Below are 26,949 nucleotides of genomic sequence, written 5' to 3'. Positions count from 1 at the left end.
AACATGATTCCAGATAGAAACCTGGGGCTACACAAAGCAGCAAAGCACAACAGAATGATAACCACACGGGTAAATATTCAAGACTTTGTTTTTATTATTCAGATTTCCTTAAAAGAGACTATTTAAAGAAATAAGCAAATAGAAATAATATTACAAATGAGTGAAAACCATAAGCAACAATATATATGATATAAAAGATAGAGTGGTAGACAGGGACCCAATTATACTTGGACAGAATATTCTTCTTTTTCTTTTAATGTTTATTTACTTATTTTGAGAGAGAGAGAGCAAGCAGGAAAGGGGCAGACAGAGAGGGAAAGAGACAGAATCCCAAGCAGGCTCCATGCTGCCAGCACAGAGCCCAGTGCAGGCCTTGAATGCACAAACCAAACTGTGAGATCATGACCTGAGCCGAAGCCAAGAGGTGGGCACTTAACCAACTGAGCCACCCAGGAGGCTCTAGAACTATTTTTAAATATAAAGCAACTGGTCTGTGTAAAACAAAGGAGATAAACACAAAGGTAGGAGCGTGCCACATTGTGAAGAACCTTGATTTAAAGGCTACAGGAAATAAATTATATGTTTTGTATTTTTTCATTAAGACAGTGCATGATCCAAGTGGTGTTGTTGTTGTTGTTGTTTTATTTCCTAAGATTTATCGGCCAGCAGAGTACGGGATGGATTAGAAAGTAGAAAAAGAGGGGCGCCTGGGTGGCGCAGTCGGTTAAGCGTCCGACTTCAGCCAGGTCACGATCTCGCGGTCTGTGAGTTCGAGCCCCGCGTCGGGCTCTGGGCTGATGGCTCAGAGCCTGGAGACTGTTTCCGATTCTGTGTCTCCCTCTCTCTGCCCCTCCCCCATTCATGCTCTGTCTCTCTCTGTCCCAAAAATAAATAAACGTTGAAAAAAAAAAAAAATTTTAAGAAAGTAGAAAAAGAAGACAGGGAAACCAATAAAGCTAGCATATGTGTAACAAAATACGGCCCTAAGTTAGAATAATACAATGGAAACAAAAAAGGGAGCTGAGGGGTACCTAATGGGAAGGACTTAGCAATCAAGGACAACTGTCCAGAGGGCTCATGGGGGGGTGGGGGAATGGTAGCAAAAACAGCCATATTTCCACTATAACAACCTCTTTCTTCAAAATTCCAGAGTACATCATCCAAAGGAAGAAAAGAAACTTTCATTATACTTAGCTTTACCAAGATTTTAGAAAGATACCATTTTTTTCTTAACCATTTCATTCTTTGGGTCTTTGCCTGTCCAGTTGTATCTTTTGTAACAGAATGAAAAACAAAACTGGAGGAGATATAGAAAAGTTGATGGTGCTATGCCACATGTTGTGAAATGTAAAATCTAATCTCTACTGTATTAAATACTGCAGGCAAATAGTCAAAATGTGAAAAAAAAAAACTTACTACCAAACTTTTCTACTAATAACAAAAGATTGGGCTGAAGTACCACCTCCTGATTCTCTTTGGTAATTTTGGTAACAAAACTATCAATTTAAAGAAATGAAAATATTAAAAGGAAAATATTTATAAAAATTACAGACTAAACTGCATACATCTATTATAAATCCATTAGAGAAACCATAAACTCACCAACAGGCAAATGTTTTGCATAGGAAGTTTACATAACAGAAGTACACATTACCAATGAATTCAAGAAAATTTATGCCATCTTATAATAAAATTGACAATTTTAAGTACATAAATAAATTTAGTAATTTAAAAACTAGTCTGAAGCAAGAACAGCACATACACTAAGGCTTTACTTGTGTGAAAAATCTGATTCTTTGACACCTATGTTTTTGGTTATCCAAGCTTTACATATGTTTTTCAATAGACATGAATATACATCAGTTCCTGATTCTCTGCTATCTTTTATTAGATAATTAAGTTTTTTAAATGATTTTAATGCATATTTGATATAGTAAATGCAAAAAACAGGAATATTTCAGAAAACTCATAGAGAAAATAAATACAAAGAAAAAAGATAACAGAACAAAATAAACTGACATGACTCCTACGCTAACTTCTAACATTTGAAAAGTACTGCTGGCATTTGCATCTGAACGAGAACACCAATAACTCTCCCCGAGGAAAGAGGTATATGACGTGAGAATCACTTTTGTTATGTAACAAAGACGATCAAGTGGTAACTGGTAACTGTCAGAGAAGAAGATCTTGTAAAATCAGTCATTACTTACAGCCGCCGCTGCCTCCCAGACAGGACTCTGACCTTGTCAAGGGCCTGTGGGGTTGACATGACACACCCCCTGGGAACACCACATGTGAAGAACGACAGAGTTGGTCCCTGACGCACACAAACAGCTCCAGGCAGAAGCAGCCGCCATCTAGGTCAGTGGGCCACCTTTCCTAAGTTCCTAAGTAGAAGCCAAGAGGTCCAGCTGGCCAAATCTTGTTGCCAGTCATTTGGCTAATTTTCTAACTATCCAGAGATGTGGAAGTAAAATGATTTCGCCAGCCTTCACATCACCATGACCTGTTATTGCACACAATGAAGACGGCACAAGTAAAGAACAAAAGACTCCAGACCTCTGTCGTTCTAGTGAAATTTTAATTTACTAGCTTCAACTTCATTTCATTAGGAAATAAAATACTAGAAATAAAAAGTACCCATTTGGAGGGAAAAACAACTCAAAGCAAATGCTGCATAGAAGTATCAAGACATTTTTAAAAGGTTTAAAGCTAGAAAGATCAGTAAAATTCAAAACAGCCGACACAAAATTGCACACTACGTACGAGGAGTTTTAGTGTAACATAGCTTCACTGCTAAAAATACATCCCCAAAATGCTAAGAAGAGGGGATAAACCATCTCATCGGAGTTTAAATACATCTCATCCATCAAACCTTGGCCGAATCTGATTTATTTGGCTTCATTTTTTATTTATTTAATAAATAAATAAATTTAATAAATAAATAATGTCAATACCTTCAGGATGTGCCATACTGACTCCCTAGGGACCTTTATATCACTAGCTAAAGCCTGAGCAGCAAGGAAGAAAAAGAAATGTATACCTCCTATTATGGTTAAATCCAAAATAAATTCTGCCTCTTTATCTTTTAAGAATGCCACACTGACTGTTTCCCTAAATCCTCTTGAAGGTAAGATAATTATGAAGTTTCCACATTATATACTGTGTTTAATCTAACGTGGGCTTAATTATACTAAACTGGTTGTAAAAAAAAACTTCCTCCAGTATACCTATAGTTACGGGCTACCTGTCATCTCTTTCTGGGAAAATTACCAGAAAAGTTACTATGCCTTTCAGTAACATCTTATTTGTAACAAGTATGAAATTAAAGAATCTGAAGAATTTCATACTCGTTACAAATGTATTTAAAATATCTGACGTATTCAGGTATCAATTATTTAAGTATCTGAAAAATTCAGAAAATGAAATTCTCTTCCTTTATAATAATTTTTCAAAGTCCTATACGAGTTTACCACACTCTTGCATTTGTGCTATATCAATTGTTAATTTAATATTTGTAGTTTTTTAAAATAGTGTTTTCTGGACGTCAATGCTACAAGAACTTAGTCTCTTTAATATTAATTCTCAAAGTATTTCTGAATGGAGGTAAGATCACATTCCCAAGTTCAACAAAGTAACAAGGAAAGCAGCTTGTTTGTTAAATAACATTAATAGCAAATATAAACACATGCATGCACGCACACACAAACCTCAAGTACACAAACATTCATATACACACATTTACATTATGTCTACTATACGCTAGGTAAATGTTACCTCATTTTATTCTCCCAGAAATACTATAAAATAGGAACTATTATGATCTTCGTTCTACTGAGACAAAAGTCCAGTAAGGTGCAGCAGATCACATTATTAGCAAATGGTCAATCCTAAATTCAAACCAAGCAGTCTGACTCCAAGCCCAACAGAAACCTGGCATAGTTAGTTTCTGGGGCAGACAAAACCAGAAAGCATGAAACAGTACTCCTCAGCAGATAGGATGTAACAAAAAGGAATACAAAGATACAAAGTTACATACGTAGTATGCCAGCAATTCTGTCTCCAAAAATGCACGGAAACAAGGCCAGAAAGAAATGTGCCAAAATGTCAACACTGACCACTCAGCAATGAGATCTGAGCTCATCTCTCTTCTTTTCCACTACGTTGGAGCTTTTGGTTTTTGACAGAAAGTATGACCCTCTTTTACAATCAGAGAAGAAAGAGAAAGGTGAATGCAAAAGCAAAGAAGTCTGACACTCTTCAAGAATGCTCCCTCTTTGCAAGATTGCCTGGGCGCTACACGTAAAGACAAGGACTGTAAATAAAAGACTGCTGAGTACTTGGTACTTGTTACAGAAAGACTCAACAGAACTCCCTACTGCCCCAGTAGGAGCACAAATATGGATACAGCCTACTTTGGAAAAGGACTATTTAAAACAAAGAAAGGTGAAGAAAACAAAACCAATTGGTTGAAGTAGTATATAATACACAACTAGGTATATAAAGAAAGCCTTTAATTACTGATAGCTCATGATTTAAAGTAGCAAAAGTAGAATCAAATGTGTTTTTAAGGCCTACAGCAGTAAGCATTTAGTTACACACTTGAAAATTTCCCAAGGAAAACTGTAAGATTCTGTGTATAAACATCATATATAATTGTGTGTACTTGTAAGCTACACATTACTTGTTCTATATTATGCCCCATACATAAAATTTCTGAAACCTGAAATCTTAAGTGAGAGATCTTGAAACGTTCGTTTCAATCACCTCCCATAACGAACAGTTTCATACTGCTTTTCTACCGTTTCAATAAGAGAATTTTATCTTTTTCCACGGTTTCCGAACTCGATACAAAAATGGTCCCTTAATCTTGGTCACAATTTACCTCATGAACTGTACAGAAATCACATATTTACTTGTCTGTATGTCTGTCCTAATCTGTACATCGTCTTCAATTACATTCCTTCAAAGATCCATGAACTCCTCTGCAAGTATTTGGCACAGCACAACAAGCAAGAGGGCATTTAAACAGTTCCTTGTCGTTGATAATCATGAGAACACTTAGAAAAAGCAGTGACCGGAAGTAAACGGAGCAACTTTTTTTTTTTTTTTTACATTTCAGGGCTTTTTCCCTCATATAGAAGGTTTTTTAATTTCCGGGAAATCAAAGACACCCATTGGATTTTCCAGTCTCTCTCTTCACATTTGTGCTTACCAGTGTCCATTTGCCAGACGTACACCGAGCCATCTGAACATCCCACTACTAGGTAATCATCAGAAGGCCTCCACTTGATTACTTGAACGGGGAACAGGTGACGAGATGCCAGCATAATGCATTTTTTCTCTCGCAGACTTAGGAGTCCTACTGAGTGGTCACTGGCTACGGAGCAGATACAGTGCTGCACTCTTGCCTAAAAAAGAATATACCTTCATTACACTTAGATTAAATTCAGGATAAAATGATCTTGCCCTCCAAAACTTAAACCAAAAGTAATTACCCATTCACCACCGCTGAAAACCAACCACAGTATTAGGTTGTGTTGAAAAGCGTGTTCCTTCACATTATACATAAGACACCCAGATCAATCGTGACAACACTTAAAAAAAAAAAAAAAAGAAAAAATGCTAAATTAATCCTAGATTAAAGATGGGAAGAGATGCCTTGGAAAATCTCCTGTTCAAATGTGAAGATGACCTTAACTAAAATGATTGCTGTGCAGGCGCGGGGAAAGCTGGAAAAAAAATTGATCTGTTATTATGCGTTCTCTTTCCACACTGTGAACTTTCCTTTGTTAGCTGCTGGAGCAGGCTCTCTGCAGTGCTTCTTCCAGCGTGTGACTCTGTCATTTTAGACCCATGTTCTTCCCTGCTCCTTTGCTCGAAAACAATACCCTCCCGGTCCCTCTGCCACAATCATTCCTTTCAAGAGCCACAGATATTTTGTATTTTCCGTACATGGGCTTCGCAGCTTCTGTCTGTAATATCAGCAGGTGCACCACCCCAACTAACACACAATGGCCAATTAAACACTCTGCTGTGTATTTTCTGCTCGTCTCTAGTTTTCGCCCTTCAATTCCTTTTAGGACAGGATGGAACATAAAGAGTCAAAAGAAAGACGGTAAAGACTTTCACCAGCAACACGGAACGGAATCCACAACCTAGATGATTTAAAATTAAGGCATTTCTATTTTTAAGACAATTTATGAGCTATTTAAAACCTAACCTTTTAGTGATTTATTGGATTATGCTTTCAGTTCACACTGAGGTGAAACCATCTGAAAACAGCCACACATCATTGTATATATTGTGGCTAATATTGAGGATGAGAGGCCCACTGTACTACACGTATACATATCATCAATGGGATCCAAAGGAGAAACTTGTCAAACCTAATAGGGTTGGGCTTTGCCTAAACAAACAGACAGTCTGAACTAAATAACAATACCGCACTGAGTGGTGTATCTCACTGAACGGGAAATGCTGACGTTGGGTGACCAAATGTGTGCGGAAAACACAAGTTATGATTGTTGACTTTATCCACAGAACTTCTAAGAACCTTTAACATACTGATGTGACCAGAATTATCTCCACAAGGGGAATACAGTGTCACTCACCTGAAAGGTCATTTGACCGCGGCAGTCTTTTAAGACTGAATTTAGGAGGAACAACATACTTTGGGAAAATCTGCTGTAACTGGTTCCTTTCATGTTTTGGCAGCTAAGAAACTTAGGCCTGAGTTTTCTACCCATCACAGTGGGGGATGATGGGCACGTACTTCTGCACGTAGACTCAGCCGTCTCAACGTGCTGCTCTCAGCTTCTCATCATCATTTACCTTTATTTTTATCCTACTGAATAATGTTTATGTTTGTAAACAACTTAAAATCAATTTTTGAATGAAGCAGAGCATTAACAAAACAAAGATAGTAAGATTTAACTACTTTGTTCTTAAATTCAGGTATGTTAATCTTTTATTGTTAGCTTTATTTGTACTTTTTGTTGTACAATAATTTAAACACTATACTCAGCACAGCAGGTGTTTACTAATTTAAAAGTTAAAAAATGAAGTTCAGAAAGAGTGTGTTATAAACCTTTATTAAAACATCATGTAGAATTTTCCTAAACAAGCATTTGTTAAACTTACTTATTTTGTGTTCCCTGAGAAGCATTCAACTGAAACATAAAACATGATTTCTTTCTTAAAAAGACATTAAGGATTGAAGGGCAGTTGATGATGGCACACATAAATTAGCTGTATAATTAGGCAATGAATCAAAATAAAGTAGCAAACTACAAAAAAAAAATCCTTCAAATATGGCAACGTTAGACTAAAACTGGGTAAAAATACATACCGCCAAGCGTTTATTTTCAGTTATTTCAGACCACATAAAATATTTATGAGTTCCACCAGGCATCCAGTGCTAACCAAAGATAATAGACAGTTTAATACAACGGATGCTTTGCATTTCTACAGATCACCATTAGCAACGACTTTGTTTTTATCAAATATATCCATCATTCAACTTACAAAAAGAGATGGTTGCGACATTAATGGTCACTACTATTTTGCAACATCAATCTGCCAAAAAGTGGTCATTTTATTTCTCTCATCATAGGAAATAAATGTCTGCGGTGATCTTTTCTTCTATGTGTGATTAACTGAAAAGAATGCTTCCCATACAGTTCTTTTCATCTGTCCGCGTCCTTTAATCAGGTACTGATCTGCCACAGTGCTCATAACACCCGTCACTACTTGTGACTCTGCTACTTTGACTCACGAGCTCCTCACCTTTAAAATGAGTGATCGCTTAACCGGTGCCGTATACCTCACCAGCCTACTTGCTGGACCCCAAGTCCACAGTCATCTCATTGGTGTCCATACACACTCCTGTCATTCCATTTCAAAGAGTAAGGAAAATGAGGCATGAATTGGGGGTGAAGTCTGTTCAAAAACAGGTGAATCTTCATCAGTGTTCTTTACTATGTTTGGTGTTCCTCGGGTTATGATCTATTCTTGGTAGATCTCAATATCTGAGGGGACACAGAAGTCCTGACAACACTGACCTACACATTCTCTCTGCCAAATGTCTTTTACTGTAGTTTAGAAGCCAGCAGAGAGAAGACGGCAGACATCCTGCAAACAGAAAAGGCTTCCCCGTTCCTACGAGGAACCTGACCTTCAGCAGCCACTCCCACGAGAAGTTTCACTGTTAGAACTTTCACCCTCTCCATTTACATGCAGGCAACTTCAACAATTGAAGAAAAGGCAATCCATCCTCAAGAAAAGACCTAAAAGTTCTACATTATGTTATCAGTCCTGTTAGTAAAAACAATGGACAAAGCAAATACTAAATAAGAGCAAAGGATCTGTGTCTAAAAAGCAGACTATGTTATTTTCTGGAGGGAAAGTATAACTGTAATTCAAAAAATCCTAGCTTTTCATTTCTGTTTGATGCACTCTCTTCTAAGACATATACTCACATAAATATGCTTTAAAGAATAGTTTTGTTCCTCTTTCAAACAGTGCACTAGATGAAGAAAGTAGGCAAAGGACATACCCCACCCACAAAAAAACCATGTTTGGCCCAAACAAACAAACAAACAAACAAAATGCCATCCCCATCCCTGTAAATGAAAATAAGCCTGTGAAGAGTTAACTCTAGCTTTACTGTAATAAGCAACAGTCTCGAAATAGCCAAAATAATCAAGACTGAAAACAAAACAAAACAAAAAAATCAATATTGCTAAGCCCAAGAAAGCATAGTTATTAGAGGTACTTAACTCACAAGAAAAGATGGTTCTCTGCTTTTTAAATATGGATTAAAATAAATCTAATTTTTCTTCTTTCAAAAAAATGCTAGTCCAACTCGTGTGAAAAAAACTGGCCTAGAGTGGAAATGGCCCAATACAGTAAAACCTCATTAATTTTGATTCTGCTAATTAATTGTGAGTTGATGGTTACCTTCACAGGCTGTGTGAAAACAAATTAATGGTATAAACAAAGCAAATGTCTAACCTATTTAAATGTAAAAGGAAAAAAGACCATTCTCAAGCACCACTTTGGTATTAATTTTAATTCAAACAATGAGCAGAGTAATGATAAATAATTCTCAGCTATCTGTTAAATGAAAGCACTTAAAAGATTTGCTAAAACACAATTAACTTGGTTTCTTCTTATCTGTCCTCAAAATTATTATTAAAGAAGCACTTCTTAAAGAATATATAATAACTCCTACCTCTGATTTAGACCCAGCTTCCCCACAAATGAATTGAATTAGCACAATTCCTTTATTATTAAATTATTAAATTCCAGAGATCTTGGTTACAAAGCATCTACAACACCTACAATGACTGATTCCATAATTTGATTAATTCCATTATATTTCACTTTGTTCCATTTCAACCTGGAAAAGTCACCTGAACGTGACTTAACATCAAGGACATTTTAAGGGGATAATGTAGAAGACATTTAAATTATGTAATTAAAATAATACAACTAAAAAAATGTGAACCTCATGCATTTAGGCTCCTTTTTTGATCACACACCCATTCATTAAAAAAACTTTGTAATGTATGCCCGTTGCATGTATATTTACAAATTATATACGTACTTCTGTACTAATATACATACCATGTACATTGTAAAACACGCACCAAAAATATGTTTTAAAAGAATGACTCCAAGTTTGAACAAATTGGAGAGGAAAGGAAACACCTTCTTAAATGTCTTGCTAATGTCAGGCAATACCTCAAAGGACAATACATACCTTTACAAAGATTTCACTGTTAATGATTATGGATGTAAATACATATTTGCTGTAATTATAATGGGGGGGGCTGCCCTCCTGCCAGACTGACCAAATGATCACTGCCTTAAACCGAAATGTAGCCGATGAAAAGATATTTAAGTTTCACTGAGAATATGTTCCATCCCTTGCTCTGCCCATCCTATGGTGGCTCTGTGGTGGCCAGGTGAGGACCCAGACAACAAGCATCCTCGTCCCTTTTGGTAGAGGCTCTGCTCTTCCCCCAGGTGAGATGTGCCCACTGGGTGTGTGAAACACGTGAGACACCGGTGTCCTTCCACCTGGTAATTGTTCATAAGCTCAACTTCTTAGGGTTAAAAAGGGGGCATAAACAAGAGCTTTAATATTTTATTCCCTTACCCCAATTAACTGCCTCACAGTTTACACTTTAGCAACCACTTCCAAGTGACTTAAAGAGTGTTCAACTCACAAACACCATTTCAAATGTTTTATTGTTTCGAACACAGAATTTGTACAGCATGGGGTGAGCATCCTATCAACTAGGCCAGTACTTTATAGGTGAAAATTATTCAAACTCATGTTCCAAACACTATTAATTCTGCCCTAAAAGACACACCAATGACATCAAAAACTAATTGAAAACAAAGGCTAACAACAATAAACAACAGGATATTTAATAAAAACCGTATTTTTATTTGATGAAAACATTAAGATAACTGGGGCAAGCAGAGGGAGGGAGATACCTGATCAAAACATATACACTCCAGAGCCCATTTTTCTTTCCAAATAATTCTGATCCTCAACCAAACAGAGTCTCATTGAGTTTGCCAGTAAATAATTCTCACGGTACATTAGTGCTGAGCCACAATCACAGAAAATCGGACAGAGTCAGAATATGCCACCTAGGTCATCCAGCCCAACCTTATGCATTTTACAAGACTTCATTTTTTTTTTTTTTTTTTTTAATTTTTTTTTTTTCAACGTTTATTTATTTTTGGGACAGAGAGAGACAGAGCATGAACGGGGGAGGGGCAGAGAGAGAGGGAGACACAGAATCGGAAGCAGACTCCAGGCTCTGAGCCATCAGCCCAGAGCCTGACGTGGGGCTCGAACTCGCGGACCGCGAGATCGTGACCTGGCTGAAGTCGGACGCTTAACCGACTGCGCCACCCAGGCGCCCCCAAGACTTCATTTTAAACCATTCCCAGAAACCTCTTATGTAACCTGTTCCTAAACATCTGCCATGAATTACAGAAATTAGAGACAGCTAGTTTATCCCTTCCACCAGCTCTCTGAGGAGATGATTCTGTTTTCCAATAGCTCCCAGTATAAATGACATACATACATTTTTCCTACTTTTGCTCATTTGCTTTCTAAATTAAATTCTCCTTTTTCTTCATATCATTTCAGGGGCAATCTCTTAACTGCCCCCAAACAATTTTTTTCTTTGAATCTTCTCTAAATATATGATCACTAACTATTGTCTCTCCTTTTAAATGTGCCCATCATTAGACGAGCTATAAATGACCAGCTTCTTTCAGTCATAAATCAATCTCACTATTCTCTTAATCATTATTTCTTGTACTTCCCAGAACTCTTTCTACGGAACATAAATGTGCAGTTAAGATGCATCATTTATCACTTTTAAATATTCCACGTGAAGTGGAAAAGTGCCCAGGAATGTTAATTTCATTTCCACATGTTCATGAAACTAGCTTAAAGAATTTTTTTTTTTTCCAGAAATCCATAGCTCAGCCTTCCTTTTTTTTTTTTTAAGGGGAAAAAAAAAGCTAGAAGGTTTTTCTTTGATAGCTGTTTTAGAAAATAAGACCATGTAGTCCGACCAAAACACTGACTGACCATCTAATTGGTAATGTTCTATATGAAAATAAGACTTATAGAAAACAAGTTTTAACATCTTCATTCATTCACTATATACAAAAGATAATAAAGAAAGAGTGAGCTAATCAGAATTCCACCTTTCGTCATCTGCTTCTTTATTAATTACACAGCAAAAAAATATGAAGAATTTAATGTAAGACTAAGAAGATATTGCCTACCAGAGAAAAAAATTAATAAATGACATTGAGAAAAGTTATTAGTTAAGAACAGATGATTTTTATCCTCTCCTCACCCCACAAACATAAATAAATTTCCGCTAAAGTATCTGACGTTTGCTCTTAATCCAGCCACTGGTTTTTAATCAAATTTCATCAAATTTCTGGGTGGGGGAAGATTCCAAGCTTCCGAAATATGAAAAAAGCTACACAGAAAAAGGAAAGATTGTGTTAGAACAGGAGGGAATTTCAATAACAATAGAAAGCACATAAGCCTAAAATTGCAATTAAGTTAAGCACTCACACAGGCCTGAAAATCCCCAAGAAAAACAAATAAGCCAAGGATGAAACATGTCTCAAAAAAATCGTGAAAATCTTCATAGAAAAATTTCAATATCTCTAGTAAATAAAGAAATGCAAATTCAAACACCTACCAATTTAGCCTAAACATTTAAGAAATTGTGATAGCAAACAGCCAACCTTTACTGGGTTCTAACTTTGTGCTGGGTATTATTCTAAACACAACGCTAAATTCTAAATGCTGTAATTCATTATAGTCTCACAACCCTCTGAGGTAGGTATAATTATTATTTCCACTTCACAGATGTGGAAACTAAGGCAAGATAAAAACATCTTGTGCTGGCAAGTGACAAGGAAATAGGCACTGAGGATAGAAAATAATTTGCTACTACACCTCAGTAGCCTTAAAAACGTTAATACCTACTACACAAAAATTCTGAGGTTCTAATCTTAAAAAAATTCATAATATCTAGCCAAGGGAGTAATCATAAATTTTAACAAATTTTAAAAGATAGTCAATATCGTATTGTATAACGTAAGAGTTTAAATTAGGAACAAACTACATATCCAAAGTAGGAGAACTGCTAAGTAAATAAGGTATGCTCACATAAGGTAATGTTCTACAAGCACTAAAAATTACTTTCATGAGCAAGTATAACTTGGAAAAGTATTTGTTAGGATATTAAATGAAGATGCCGTGGGCTCAGATAACTGTACCTACAACATAATCACGAGTATACAGTAAGTGGATTTTAAAAGCCTAAGGGAAAAGACATCCAAATGTTAATTATGGTTCTCTTATAGTTAGAGGGATAACAGGTGACCTTTTACCTTCTTAGCTACCTCTTTTTTCAAACAATTTAACAGTGTGTATCCATTAAACTTATAAAATTGCAGTTAAAAATTATAGCAAATAATGTGTTATAAGTAAGAGAAGGTAAAAGAGGGGATGGTTAAAACTAAAAAACTCCAAAGCTGAATAATCAAAGATAAAAACTAAAAGGGAAATTAAAAGAGAATTGAGCAATGCATAGTTCTCTGAAGGAAAATTGGAAATACAGGAATTCAAGAGAATGGCTGTATTTTGTTCTATAGTGAATGATATTCAATAAATTAGCACTTTACAATTAAGTATGCATCAAAATTATATATTTATGTAAATCAATAGTGAAAACATAGTAAAAAATTAGAGAAATACAATTATTTTTAAATACACAATTACATCTACTGGGAGGCAGTATGCATGATGCATACGTTCAGGCCTTCAAGTCAGACTACTTAGGACCAAATTCCAGCTCGGCCACTTGCTAACCGTGTGACTTGGGGATGTTATTTAACCTCTCTGAACCTCATTTCTCTGTATAATGTGACTAACAGTAATAACCACACCTCACCGAATTACTGTGTGAGTTAAATCAAACGTACACAAAGAAACTAGCACAGTGACTAACATATCACGCATACAAAAGATAATAGTTAAAACTATTTTTACCATTATTATTATCTCATTATACACCATAAATTCTGTCTTTTAAAATGGAGTTATATTTATTTTTTGGAATTGCCAATGTGTAGGCATTCACCAGGAAATATGAAGATGTTTATTAATATCTCTGCTTTCATTTAATCTGAATAGTTCTACCTGCATAATCATCAGTACCATTCAATTACCTTAAAATTAATTAAGTTCTTAGCACTTTTAACAATACAAGTCAATAAAAGTATTCAATCCAACAACTCAATGACCACCTTTCACTGTTCCTGAATATTTCCTCACACTGCTTTTCCATTGAATTTACTTTGTAACTTTTCACTTCATGTCTTTAAAACAGTAAAATGCTTTCTTTAATTTCACTCACTGAAATTAAAGTCTTAGAGACTGAGACAGTCAACTCTGCAGAGACTGAAAATCATCAAAGTTTTTTTTAAAGAACTCAAAAGTGCTGCTCTTTTCCCCTTCTGCACCCCAGTCAGCTGTGTCCACTTATTGCCCAAAACCACACCCAAACCTTGGGTTACACACACTCAAGATCTAAAGTCTTTGGTCACAAATGGTCCTCTTTCTCAGAGTGCACTGAATTATGACTCCAAGTGACCACTGGTCCTGCCCTTCTATTTTCCGATGCCTCACTTAGAAAGGTGACTTTAAGGCACTATCTATCTGACCTGGTAACTTTAAATCTGCCCACGTGGCCTCAACCTATTCATCCCAATCATCCCTGTATCCTTAACAAGAAATAAACATCAAATTTACATACCTCTGACATAACTAGGAAACATCTTTTTTCCCTTCTCATGGAAATAAATGGGTTAAAATAGATTCTGGCTTCATTTTTCCAACTGGAATACCAAAATAATATGTATATTGCCTAGCAGTAAACTACTAGAACATATATACTAAAAATACTTCTTTGTTTAGTAAGCATGCTGGCTGGCTTTTTAGGTCTATATCAAAGAACACTGGAGAAACCTAACCTTCAGTGTCCACTAGTAGGCAAGAAAGTTGTGCCTCGCCAAGAATTTATGCCTAAGAAAAGCAGTAAGTAGGGTCAAACTCCCCCCTTGATCGTGTGGGGTCATGCTACCAAAGGCTTTGCAAAGGTAACAGTCATACCCTTCTGTAATCTGCCCACAAATTTCCATTAATGACACAGTTGGGGCTTTTCAGACAGTTGAAAACGCCAATGTTCAAGCAGTGAGCAGGCAAAGCACAACACTTAAGACTACAATTTCTAGGGGCGCCTGGGTGGCGCAGTCGGTTAAGCGTCCGACTTCAGCCAGGTCACAATCTTGCGGTCCGTGAGTTCGAGCCCCGCGTCGGGCTCTGGGCTGATGGCTCAGAGCCTGGAGCCTGTTTCCGATTCTGTGTCTCCCTCTCTCTCTGCCCCTCCCCCGTTCATGCTCTGTCTCTCTCTGTCCCAAAAATAAATAAACGTTGAAAAAAAACAAAATTAAAAAAAAAAAAAAGACTACAATTTCTAGGGAATTTGTTGCTGTCTTTTGACATCCTGAAACTTCTGTCTCGTGCAATAAAAAGATGCAGTTAGGGAGACAAAGGGAACTCATCCCTAATTTGGGCAGATTCTAAAAGCACCTGGCCATAGTTGGGAAACAGGGAAATTAAAAGCAGTTCCTGTTATAGGAACAAAAATCTATAATAAAGTCATCTCCAGGGGCGCCTGGGTGGCGCAGTCGGTTAAGCGTCCGACTTCAGCCAGGTCACGATCTCGCAGTCCGTGAGTTCGAGCCCCGCGTCGGGCTCTGGGCTAATGGCTCAGAGCCTGGAGCCTGTTTCCGATTCTGTGTCTCCCTCTCTCTCTGCCCCTCCCCGGTTCATGCTCTGTCTCTCTCTGTCCCAAAAATAAATAAACGTTCAAAAAAAAAAATTAAAAAAAAAAAAAAAAAGTCATCTCCAAACTGGAAATGAATGAGTATGTTCCCCAGATTTAGGCCTTTATCACCCAAATGAGAATGCAGATAACTGAAAATACAAATAAAAAAACAATAATAATGATTTAATGAGCTCCTATCATAGGACAAGCATTACCTCCTAACTTTAACACTTTACAGCAGCCGTTAAGTTGCTAGAAAGTGTTGCTAGAGCTCCAAAATGTGAAGTAATCTGCTGAAGTCACACCAAAATGAAGATACAGATCCAGGTTTGTTTGGTTCTAAAGGCCCTGTTCTCACTGACATGACCGACCAGCGGTTCACGGTTTTAGGTTCCACATGCCGACAGCAGAAAGTTTTCTCCACCTCCTTTTGGAAAGTCTTCACCAACGTCTAATTGGTGTTCAATTAGACCACCAATTGGAGGTGGTCTAATTCACCAAAACTAATTCTGACTTTTAAAAAAATTATCATACACTAACTGGCATTTTTTGTTATTTTTGAAATACATTCTTCCTTTCTAATCTCATAACATTCCATTTCATTCCACTTCATTCTGTTGTCCAATCTTTCCTTGGAAAAACATAGCGCATACTTTTCAGGACAGTTTCATATTTTATTATCTTGTTTCTTCCAAATACCCTTCCTAAGTAGAGTAAAATAAAGCGCCAAAATGGGGGCACCTGGGTGGCTCAGTGGGGTAAACGTCCGACTTTGGCTCAGTTCATGATCTCATATTCGTGAGTTTGAACCTGCATAAGGCTCTGCACTGACAGCATGGAGCCTGCTTGGGATTCTCCCTACCCCCTTCTCTCTCTCTCCATGTATCTCTACCCCACCCCCACCCCCATTTGTGCTTTCTTTCTCAAAATAAACAAACTTAAAAAAAAGTGTCAAAATGGTCTTACAGACAACTAACCGGCTTGCAGCACATCCAAGACCGTTACTCTGGGGGTGTCTGGCTGGCTCTGTCGGTTAACCATCCATCTCTTGATTTCGGCTCAGGTCACGACCTCATGGTTTGTGGGATCCAGCCCCCTGCCAGAGGCTCCGCATTGACAGCACAGAGCCTGCTTGGGATTCTATCTCTTCCTCTCTCCCTGCCCCTCGCCCGCCCCTGCCCCACTCTGGAGCGCACTTGTGCACACACGCGCTCTCTCTCTCTCAAAATAAATAAACATCAAAAAAATATATTACTCTGATCTCTTGGTCATTATTTTCAAAGTAATGCACAAATATAGCAAGTTCCTACCAGCACTTGCCATAGATAGAGCCATCAGGTACTAGTAAAAACAACTTAATGGCTGCAGACTCCTCCATAGAACATACACACAACATACCAAGTACATCTGTAAACAGAGGTCATTCAGGCACCACGTATGGTTTTACACACACCCGTAAAGCTAACACATTCCAATACCATACAGATCACCCTTCCTGAAAGTCTTTCAAAACCACCCACAGCTGGCCTACTAAGTGCCCATTCTAGGGCCTCTCTGGGAGACTTGTACTCAGGGAAGTCCTACAAGGGTACTTCACAACGTTTATTCTGTTGCCTTATAACTGCCTATCTTGTAGTCTAGCTCCCTCATAGGATGAAGCTCTGTAAAATAGGGACTATATCTTATCGACTACTATATACCTGGCTCTTGAAGGCACCTGGAATATGGTTGGCACTCAGATATTTGCTGAACGAATGACTATTCAAAAATACATTGCACCTAACTCAACAGTCACCTTAAAAAGTCATTATTATTTTCTAACAATTTCCACCATTTTAAGATAAACTTTAACTCATTTTAAAATTGCTTTATGATTAGGTTACTCAAGAAAAATTAGTCTTTAGGTCACACTATCTCTTCAGCTCAAAATAAACAGTGAAATTAATCACCCACTTCATTCACAAAGTTTAGCACCAAATCACTTCTGTTATTAAAACTAAACTTCATGCCCAATGTAATCTTATTTACTTCCAAAGATATGACTTAAGATCTTAAAAAAGCCTTCCTGAGATCAAAGAATATCTAAATTTTTTAAATGTCTGGCACAATATAAATGTAGCCTGAACAGAGGGATGCAATCTTCTCATTAATATCAAAGGGACCACTCACTGACAGTCTTTTGGTATATTACTGGATTGTCTCAGCTTCCTACACAAGAGATAGGGTGCATTATGATATTTGAACACATAAATATTCAGAGCAGGAAAAATGAATTGTCTTGAATAAAATAATATGATAGTATTAAAAAATTGGAAAACGCTATTATCAAGAATAGAATATACGCCAATCAGAACGGATAGCCAATACGGTATTGATATATTAATGCGTTTGCCCTTTCAAAATGAGAATGGGTGCTATGCACTTATACATACTCTGCATACAACTACTTAAAAGCCTGAATATTAGCAAGTCTTCAAAGACTATAAGGATGATGGAGAATTATGAGGGTAAATAGGTGGTATAAACCTATCTCTAAGCTTTTAAGGGATAATTTGGCAATACCTAGTCAAAAGGCTTTAAGAAATCAATATGCCCTTTCATACAGAAATTCTATATCTACAAATTTATCTTAAGCAATCGTTTCAGATGTGCAAAAATATTTAGCTACACTAATTTGTATTCTCACTGTTGACAAGAAAAAAATCTTAAAGCAACATTCTAAAATTTCTGATAAAATAAATTACCAAGTATTAAAAATGATGTTGGAATGTATTTAGTGAGACAGAAAGATGACCAGAATATCTTTAGAAAATATTTGTGTTCTCTGTAACTAACAGTGTATTATTTAATTTTAAAAAATAATAATTAATTTCAAAAAGACAGTGCTGAACGCACAAAAACATATGAAAATTGTCTCAAAATCCAAGAAAATTAAATGTTAAAGGAAAAAAGGACTGTTACAGAACATTATGTACATTGTGATATATTTTAGAAAAACGTTAGTTCTGCCTCCTGCTTTTGTTTCATTTGTATTACCAACGTTTACTCTGCTTGGCTTCAGAGACTATGTCATAATAATAAATATTGCTTTATAAATGTAACATGCAAATTAAATTAATAACAAAAGCCGAAATTCAAAAAGGTGAGATAAGAGCTAATGCAAACAAAAGCTTCCAGTACTTAAAAAAAAAAAACACACAATATACTAAAAAGAAACCTGATTTGTTAATTGTTCTTAATGGCTGTGAACATTAGCCTACTAGCATACATATAGTCACATACACCATTCATATTACTGTATTTGTCTCTAAGAGCTGGGATTTAATATTGTCAAGAGAAGGCACAATTGGGTTAGATGCCTGACTTTCCTGTTTTCGCAAACCAATGCTGCCCCCTTCTGGATACTTCTGGAGATTATAGGATAAGACAAGTTTATCAAGCTACAATAAATGAAAAGTAATCATATTTTCATCTCTTAAAGAAGTCAGCCTATAGCTCACGTAAAGAAACATATGTATTATGGGTACTAAATTTATTTTGAAACATTTTCCAAAAATTCTGTTTTGAATACAAAGTTCTACTAGCAGCACACAACTGGTAATCCAGTCATTCATGCCAAAGGAAGAGGGAAATAGTAAACTTATATTAACTAAAAATAAACAAAGCAGAATACTTAATAAAGTCACTTCTTTGGTTCCCTTCCATATGTGTTCCTCTCACTCCCAAAGCAAAGCAGAATCTGAATTTGGTAATCCTTCCAGTTCAATTTTAATAATTTTATTACCTATGCACGTATCCATAAATACACAGTATGCACTTGTGTGTTTCTTAAATGTAAATAAGTGGGATCAACAGTATGACATACACACATGTTCCTTGTCACAGGCTGTACTAAGCACAGCCACCTGCTGCAAATGCAGACAAAGGAAACATGGGTAGCTAGCTCCATGCAAAGACATGACTACCATTCTACAGGTAAGAAATATCCTACTGGGTCACCAGTGTTATTTTTTCACTTCTGCATTTTCATTCCTGTCATTAGTATCTGTCTGGTTTATGAGGAGAAATGTTTTCTCAAGCACTCCTGACATTTTAAAATTATTTTCTTAGTCTTTTGTTCAAAGTCTGGGGTTTTTTTCTCTGAAATTAAAATACGTGGACATAAAAGAAAATGTTCCTGGGTCTTGGAGAGTGGGATCCTTTACACTGGAAGCTAAGGTAAAAAAGAAAAAAAAAAAGAATGAAGAGTAAGAGGGAAGGTGGCAGGGAAGTAAGGGAAGAAGTCAGATCATTATCAACTATTAACTACTAATCCTAATACGAGAGACTTAGAGCAGGTATCCTGCTGTGGGATTTCAGAAGGAAGAACATCTGTCCCCCCTTTCAAGAGCTCTCTTCCTCCAACTCCCCAACTCCCCCAGGGATTTGGTGCACTCTTTGGCCTCCCCTAGCCTACAGTTCAGATTTTGGAAATTCACCCACCTCTGACAGCTACCCAAATATGGGGAGCCTTCTATCTCTAACTGCTCTGTTGCTTAAATTTCTCAGTTATTAAAATAAGACTAAGTTAAAATGCTAGAGTTCTAAAATATTAAAACACTCTAGTACTGAAAACCTCTGAAGGACTGTAAGATATTGCACTCAGAGTTAAGGGAACCACAGAGCTGGAGAACAGGAGGGAAAGGAGACTTGTTTTTCATTAATAAGCTGTAATACCTTTTGCATTTTATATCCACTTGTAAAATATTTTAAGACACCACAGTAATATTCTCAATGCAGATGAAAAGTTAAAATTAAAAAATTCAAAACTGTAGCAAGCCTGTTTTTACAAGCTTTTTTAAAAGTGTTCTATATGAGTATTAAAGTGGCAATCTAATCTAATAATAATATAAAGGTTCCAAAAAATAATAATGATAATATAAAGGTTCCACTTTAAATTTGAATCCTATTAAAACTGCCTCAGAACTCTAACACTTGAAAAGCAACATACAAGATAGAAACCACTCTTTTAAAAACAATAAACACAGCTTGGAATGACAAACAAAAATGGCACAGAATGTTATGCTATGCTGTATGATTCAAATACTATTTTAGTAGTTTTCCTTCAGTTTTCATCCAGGTGTATCTTTCATATAAATATACAATACATGTATCTTTCATATACACAGCACATGTATGTGTACCTTTTGCACATAGGTAGGGCACATATATATGTATCTTTCACATGTAGGTTTCATGCACGTGTGTACATGTATCACTCATCTGTATAGAGGGTACATTTTGTTTCAAGAAATCAAACCACCAAACAGAAAAACACCAACCTCAAACTGAAGTTTTTCCCTTTACATTCCATAACCTTAAGAAGAAACAGAAATGGCAAATAACCTAGTATTAGAAATTTCAAAACTACAAGTTTCAACATCCACCCCAAAGTTGATACACAAAGCTCACACCATTTTTTGACTGGTCTACCAAAGCTCATTGTTTCTTTTTGGAGTCCCTAGAATATGCTCCTCCCTTTCCTTTTACAGCATTTTGTAGTATCTCTCCTTTACCATATATAGTAGGCCTTGTAGAAGCCTTACTTAACACGTGCCTGATACCCCTCCTAAAATGCAAGGTTGTACTTCTGGGAACACATAAACACATTACTTGGCAGGAGGCACCTGGGTGACTCAGTCGGTTAAGCATCCAACTTCAGCTCAGGTCATGATTTCACGGATCTTGAGTTCGAGCCCTGCATCAGGCTCTGTGCTGACAGCTCACAGCCTATAGCCTGTACATTACTTGGCAGATAGTAATACCACCCCCAACAACTTTCTGAATTGTTCTCAATAACCCTTTAGCACTGCACAATCCTGAATTACTTTGATATTTCATATTCAGAACCCAGTGCAGGGCTTGAATTCACGAACCATGAAATCATGACCTGAGCAAGTCCAGGCATCCCTGAACATGTCAAATTTTTTAATAATTAAAACTCCCATTAATAAAAGAATACATGAATTGTTTATCAAAAATAAAGTATACAGAACCACTGAGCCTGGCACTAAATTAATGTTAATTTATAGTAAGAATATGGAAAGGTTTTTTGATACAAAGATGCTAAAATAGCATAAAAATGATGGAGTGGGACAAGAAAGGATGACAAATACCTAGACAGCAGGAATGTAAGTATGTGTCATTTGTCCCCTGAGAAATGTATGTGGAGTTGTGAAGGGTACAGTCTGTCCTCAGAGCTCGTCTCTAGCTGCCGTATCTTTTCTACCTAGCAGGTAGGATTTCATTCTTTCTTTGCTGTCTACGGAAGCTAAGAGACAATGATTTGCTTATTACTCAAAACCTCCTATATCTTGGTAAACATGAAATGAATACAAAATAAAGGAAAAATCATCAATCTTATACGTTCTTGATTATAATTTAAGTAAATTTTAAAACACAATTCATATTCCTCTGTTTTAGAACATCTTTTCCTGTAAAAAAAACAAAAAAAAATGCAGGAAGTCAAAACTCAACTTTCTGAATCTACCTAAGATAAAAACCAAAAGTCTATTCTAATCCAAAAAGCAGATGACAAACTTTTCAATATTTATCTTTAATCATTACACTTAATAAATATTTAAAATCTCCCAACTACCAAATATTTTCTGCTAAAAGAAAGTGACACCAGATAAATTTATGAGAGGGACAACCCAAGCATTGGAACCGTCATCTGATGTCATTAGCTCTAAACTTAGCAAGACAGTCATTTGACAAACATTTAGCAAATATCAAATTCTTAGCTTATTTATTAATCATTTAGGCCCTTTGATCTTCAAACACATTAGGTAATGTCCCTAACCACCGGCTAAATGGACAGCTTATTAACCAGGCAGTCACAACTTGTTAAATTATCACAAAGCTAAAAGCAAGTTTGTCTTAATGGTACTTTTGAAAGTCAATTAAAAACAAGAGAATCTCTATCGTTAAGCCTATAAGTAAATTGTAAATCATACGTTATTTTCCAAGTGCCAGACTTCCTGGTCCGTGTCTCCGCCTCCCATATCACCCAGTCCACTAGCACCGTGGGCCGGCCCCACCTAATAAGGAGTCCGTTCCCTATGTAGTTGCATGTGTCTACAGGTAGCTCTTTACCCACTAAAAACATTTCTAAATGCAACTGGTCAAAACAAATTTATTGTATTAAATATCCACTTGAAGTTTTTAAAAAAAGAAACCAGAGTATGCTCTCATACAAACACACAAGCTAAAACACATACAAATTTATGTAGATTCAAACAGAAAACATGATCTCATGTAAACCACTCCCAACTTAACTTTCAATATTTGTAATTTAAAATACATATTTCTCGGGGCGCCTGGGTGGCTCAGGCGGCTAAGCGTCGGATTACTCATTTCTGCTCAGGTCACGATCTCGCAGTTTGTGAGTTTGAGCCCCGTGTTGAGCTCTGTGTTGACAGCACAGAGCCTGCTTGGGATTCTGTCTCCCTCTCTCTCTGCCCCTCCTCCCTCGCTCGCTCTCTCTCAAAAAAATAAATAAAAATGTACAAAAATAAATAAATCAGATACCTATTTCTCTAATATTTTTAATGTTTTCTTACAAAAACAAGAAACTGCCAAATCGGGAATGGTTGTTCTAAACTGGTATAATCTAAATAATCAATTTCAGGATCAAAAATTAGATATTTCACCAAATTTGCAGTCAGGGATGAAAAAATTCTCATGTTTCACCATAGGGAATACCTACTGTAAAATAAGGCTTAGGATGGGATTGTAACAGCACTAAAAATCACAAGTGCAATTACAATGGTATCTGTTTCACTGAAATAGACATAAGACTGGTTGCTTAAATAAACACACAGCAATTGTTCACAGTGATGGAGATAAGAAACTAACATTAATCCCACTGGAGAGAAAGGAAAAGGCAGGATTAAAAAAGAAAGAAGAGAAGGATTAAGAACCTGAATTTTCAAGTCTGTCAGAAAAAAAAAAAAAAAAAAGGATAATGGGCACTAAGTCTGCCAACACCACCGCCAACATCAAATCAGACAAATTCTAGCTCTGGCAGAACACAGCAGATAAAATACACTGTTCAGAAGAGGAAGTAAGTAAGTAAGCAGAAAGGCCAAGGAAAATTTCGTAGGTTTTGAAATGAGACACCTCGTGAACACTGCATCAGATACACAAGCAAAATGTTCTCCCGTTCAGAAAGATCGTAACTGGTGAAGCTGAGTGGGTGTCAGTGAACATGGAATCTGTGTGAGACAACAGTGCGCCTCTGCGCATCCGCACACACGTGAATGTTGGGGGATGGTGACCGCGCACACAACGGTGGCTAATCACAAGAAAAAGTTCATGATTAACACACAGTGAAAGAAATTATGGGTAAAAAAATGTGGGTCTGTTACTTAGCAGCCCAAAATTTCCCTCCTAAAACCTCACATTCCTAAAATGATTAGGGTTTTTGACATCGTTACATACCCATCACTAAGAAAGCAATCTGCTTCCACAAAAGTATGTACGAAATTCTCCAAAATCATTATCAGTGACCGTTATACTTTCACTTGTCACAGTGTTTACTTAAACAAACACTATTAATAAGCATTGGTAAGTATTTTGCCTCTACCAAAGTATACATTCATCATCTTTCTTGCTTAGATAGGGCTGAAAATAGTAAGATTGCAGAATATCTTTGTGAATATTCAAACTACTTTAAAATGGAAAACTGGAACTTTGATAAATACATTCTAACCTGCTCCTATGTTTCAGAGACAAGCCACACCATTCAGAATTTAGAAGCTAGTAACAGGAAAAAACACTATGTGGATCTTCTATTTCTGTGCCCAACAGTAAATAATGACAATTCTGCTGAAATAGCATATGTTACCATTATCTAGTTTTAAAAGCTGAAAAGGTTTTGTTAATTCTCTTGTCACATTTTCTTTCAGTTACTCTAGATTCCATTTTATATTATGCCTGAGAGCAACAGAATTCAGCGCTACCACAAATAAAATAATCTTTTACGAGCAACTTACACTACAGTTTTCAGGTGGAACTAGAAGTTGAGTAATCTCGCCACCATGCACACAGAAGATGTGCTTCATTTCTCCAGAAAATATGTCCCAAATTATGACTGAAAAATCCACACCTCCAGATATCAGGTATCTTTGATCATAACGAGCTGAGACCTGATGAGGATATAGCAAACATGTGACTTTGTTCCGATGACCACGGAGTGTTCTGTGAGGTGGCCAACCTGTGAATGAGGTTTTGGATTTAAAATGGGAAAATCAAAGTCTTACAAAGTTTCAACAAATAAAAGCAAATATGACTCGTCAGAATACCTATACATTTGATCATAGAAACAAACTTCTAATTTTATCATCGAAAACTGCTCTGTCCGATACAGTAGCTCCGAGACACAGGAGACTACTGAGCGCTTGAAACATAGCTAGTCTGGATTCACATGTGCTGTAAATGTAAAATGCACATGAGATTTCAGAGATTCAGCACAAAAGTAATGTAAAATATCTCATTAGTAATTCTTTATATTAATTACAATTGATTTTATATTGTAAAATTGAAACTTCAATTTTACAAGTTGAATTGAAAATAGTTCTGCCATATTGGGTTAAATAAAACAGACTATTAAAATGAATTTCATCTGCTTCTCTTTTACTCTATTAATGCGGATATAGAAAATCACATATTGTTATACATACATATTTCTACTGGACAGCACTGTTCTAAAAGATTACCAGCATTACTGATGATACGGTGTTTAGTCAACCATAGAGATAACTGATAATAAACGAAACTACTAACACATACCAAAGAGAGAAAATCAGATGCCTCTTTATGCACAGTTATCACGTGGTATGTACCCCAATAACAGGTACCGAGTACTCGTTACATGCACAGTAAATTCTGCCAAGTCCTGGCATGCTAACGACTACGTGGATTCACCGCACTTGTCACAAACAAAGAGCGCAAACACGGGCAGCACAGGGCCCTGCACACACTTTAGACGGTGGCAGACGGTCAGTATACCTCGGCGGAGCATGTGTTCCCCTTGCAGCAGCTGCACGATGGCCGTCTGGGTGGCGGGCACAATAATGATGCTTCCGTCCTCACGGCCACAGACAAGTCGTCCGTGAGCCGGGATGTACACGCTTGCGGTGACTTTAAGAGGTTCACTACTATTGGGAATCACGCTCAGCTGATCTATAATTCCAGCAGGACAAGGATTCAGTTTATCAAATGCTTCTTGCAAGCTAATAGAGGTTGTCATTTTCAGCTCTGCGGAGGTTTTGTTTTGTATTTAAAAAGAAAAAAATTTGTTCATGTTAGAAAAAAATTAAACATAGTAAAATAAAAGTACTTACAGTTGATTCAGTAATATATATCGAAGAATGGTAACTGTCACGAACTATAATTCAAAGGATAAAATGACATGTACATTATGAATTTATTATGCTTAGTATTTATGTTGCAATTAAATTAAAAGAATTACGAAGTTGCTGCACATGATTTATTACTACCTTCCTTACCTTCCTGTTTATCAGGTGTGTCTGATATGTTCCAAATATTCAATCTTCCTGAAGAATCACCTTGAATTAAGAGTTTATGGATGTGTTCCCTGCATCCGTAGAAGAACCGAGTAACCGGAGGACAAATTAGTAACTGTCAAAAAAAAAAAAAAAAAGTTCAAATATTTTTGGCTGTTTTGTTGTTGTTTCTTTAAATTAATCTCTACGCCCAACCTGAGGCTTGAACTCACGATCCCCTGAGATCAAGAGTCACATGCTCTACTGACTGAGCCAGCCAGGCATCCCATAGCTGTCTTTTTAATGAAAATATTTCACTTATTAACATTTTTTCAGTTAAGGATGTTAAGTACTTTGCCTCAGTACCAGGGTAAAAAATAAATAAATCAATAAAAAGTGTTTATAGCAGGAGTCTTCAACAATATTTTAGTGTAATTTTATAGCATTAATTACCTGTCAGCTAATATTCAAATCCAGTAAATACAAATATGAAAAGAAATGAAAAGGACGTTTATAGTCTTTCTCTAGAATTCTTTTTCTCTGCTTTAGAAAAACTGATTACTCATCACAGCAATTTTTTTTTAAATTTTTTTTAATGTCCATTTATTTTTGAGACAATACAAGAGACAGAGTGCAAGCAGCGGAGGGGCAGACAGAGGGAGCACAGAATCTGAAGCGGGCTCCAGGCTCTGAGCTGTCAGCCCAGAGCCCAACGCAGGGCTCCAACTCATGAACCGTGAGATCATTACCTGAGCCGAAGTCGGACGCTTAACCAACTGAGCCACTCAGGCACCCCGCAATGCAATTTTTTTTAACTGTTATTAAATAATTAATACAAAGATATATCACTCTTTACCAAAAAGAAGTGTCCACCTTAAAAGCCAAAAAAGAAGAACTCCGTAATCCTAGCTTTTTGCTCATTCCTGATTAGTCACTAAGAATAGCAA

The 26,949-nt window shown here is 36.6% G+C and overlaps 1 protein-coding gene across 9 annotated transcripts in view; it reads right to left on the bottom strand.

The window, feature by feature from the left end:
• WDR7 (WD repeat domain 7) overlaps positions 1-26,949 on the bottom strand; it is a 358,314-nt gene that overhangs the window by 284,235 nt on the left and 47,130 nt on the right. For all 9 annotated transcript variants that reach the window (XM_045457399.1, XM_045457394.1, XM_045457401.1 and 6 more), the window contains 4 exons: positions 26,006-26,138; positions 25,506-25,754; positions 24,491-24,711; positions 5,216-5,411 (listed from right to left, as the gene is read on the bottom strand). In XM_045457399.1, coding sequence (XP_045313355.1) covers positions 5,216-5,411; positions 24,491-24,711; positions 25,506-25,754; positions 26,006-26,138 — 799 coding nt within the window. The remainder of the gene's footprint in view (positions 1-5,215; positions 5,412-24,490; positions 24,712-25,505; positions 25,755-26,005; positions 26,139-26,949) is intronic.

The sequence above is a fragment of the Leopardus geoffroyi genome, chromosome D3 (assembly GCF_018350155.1).
Source record: "Leopardus geoffroyi isolate Oge1 chromosome D3, O.geoffroyi_Oge1_pat1.0, whole genome shotgun sequence".
In the NCBI taxonomy this organism is placed as follows: domain Eukaryota; kingdom Metazoa; phylum Chordata; class Mammalia; order Carnivora; family Felidae; genus Leopardus; species Leopardus geoffroyi.
Note: the sequence above shows the minus strand (reverse complement) of the source record. Positions and strands in the feature narration are given on the sequence as shown.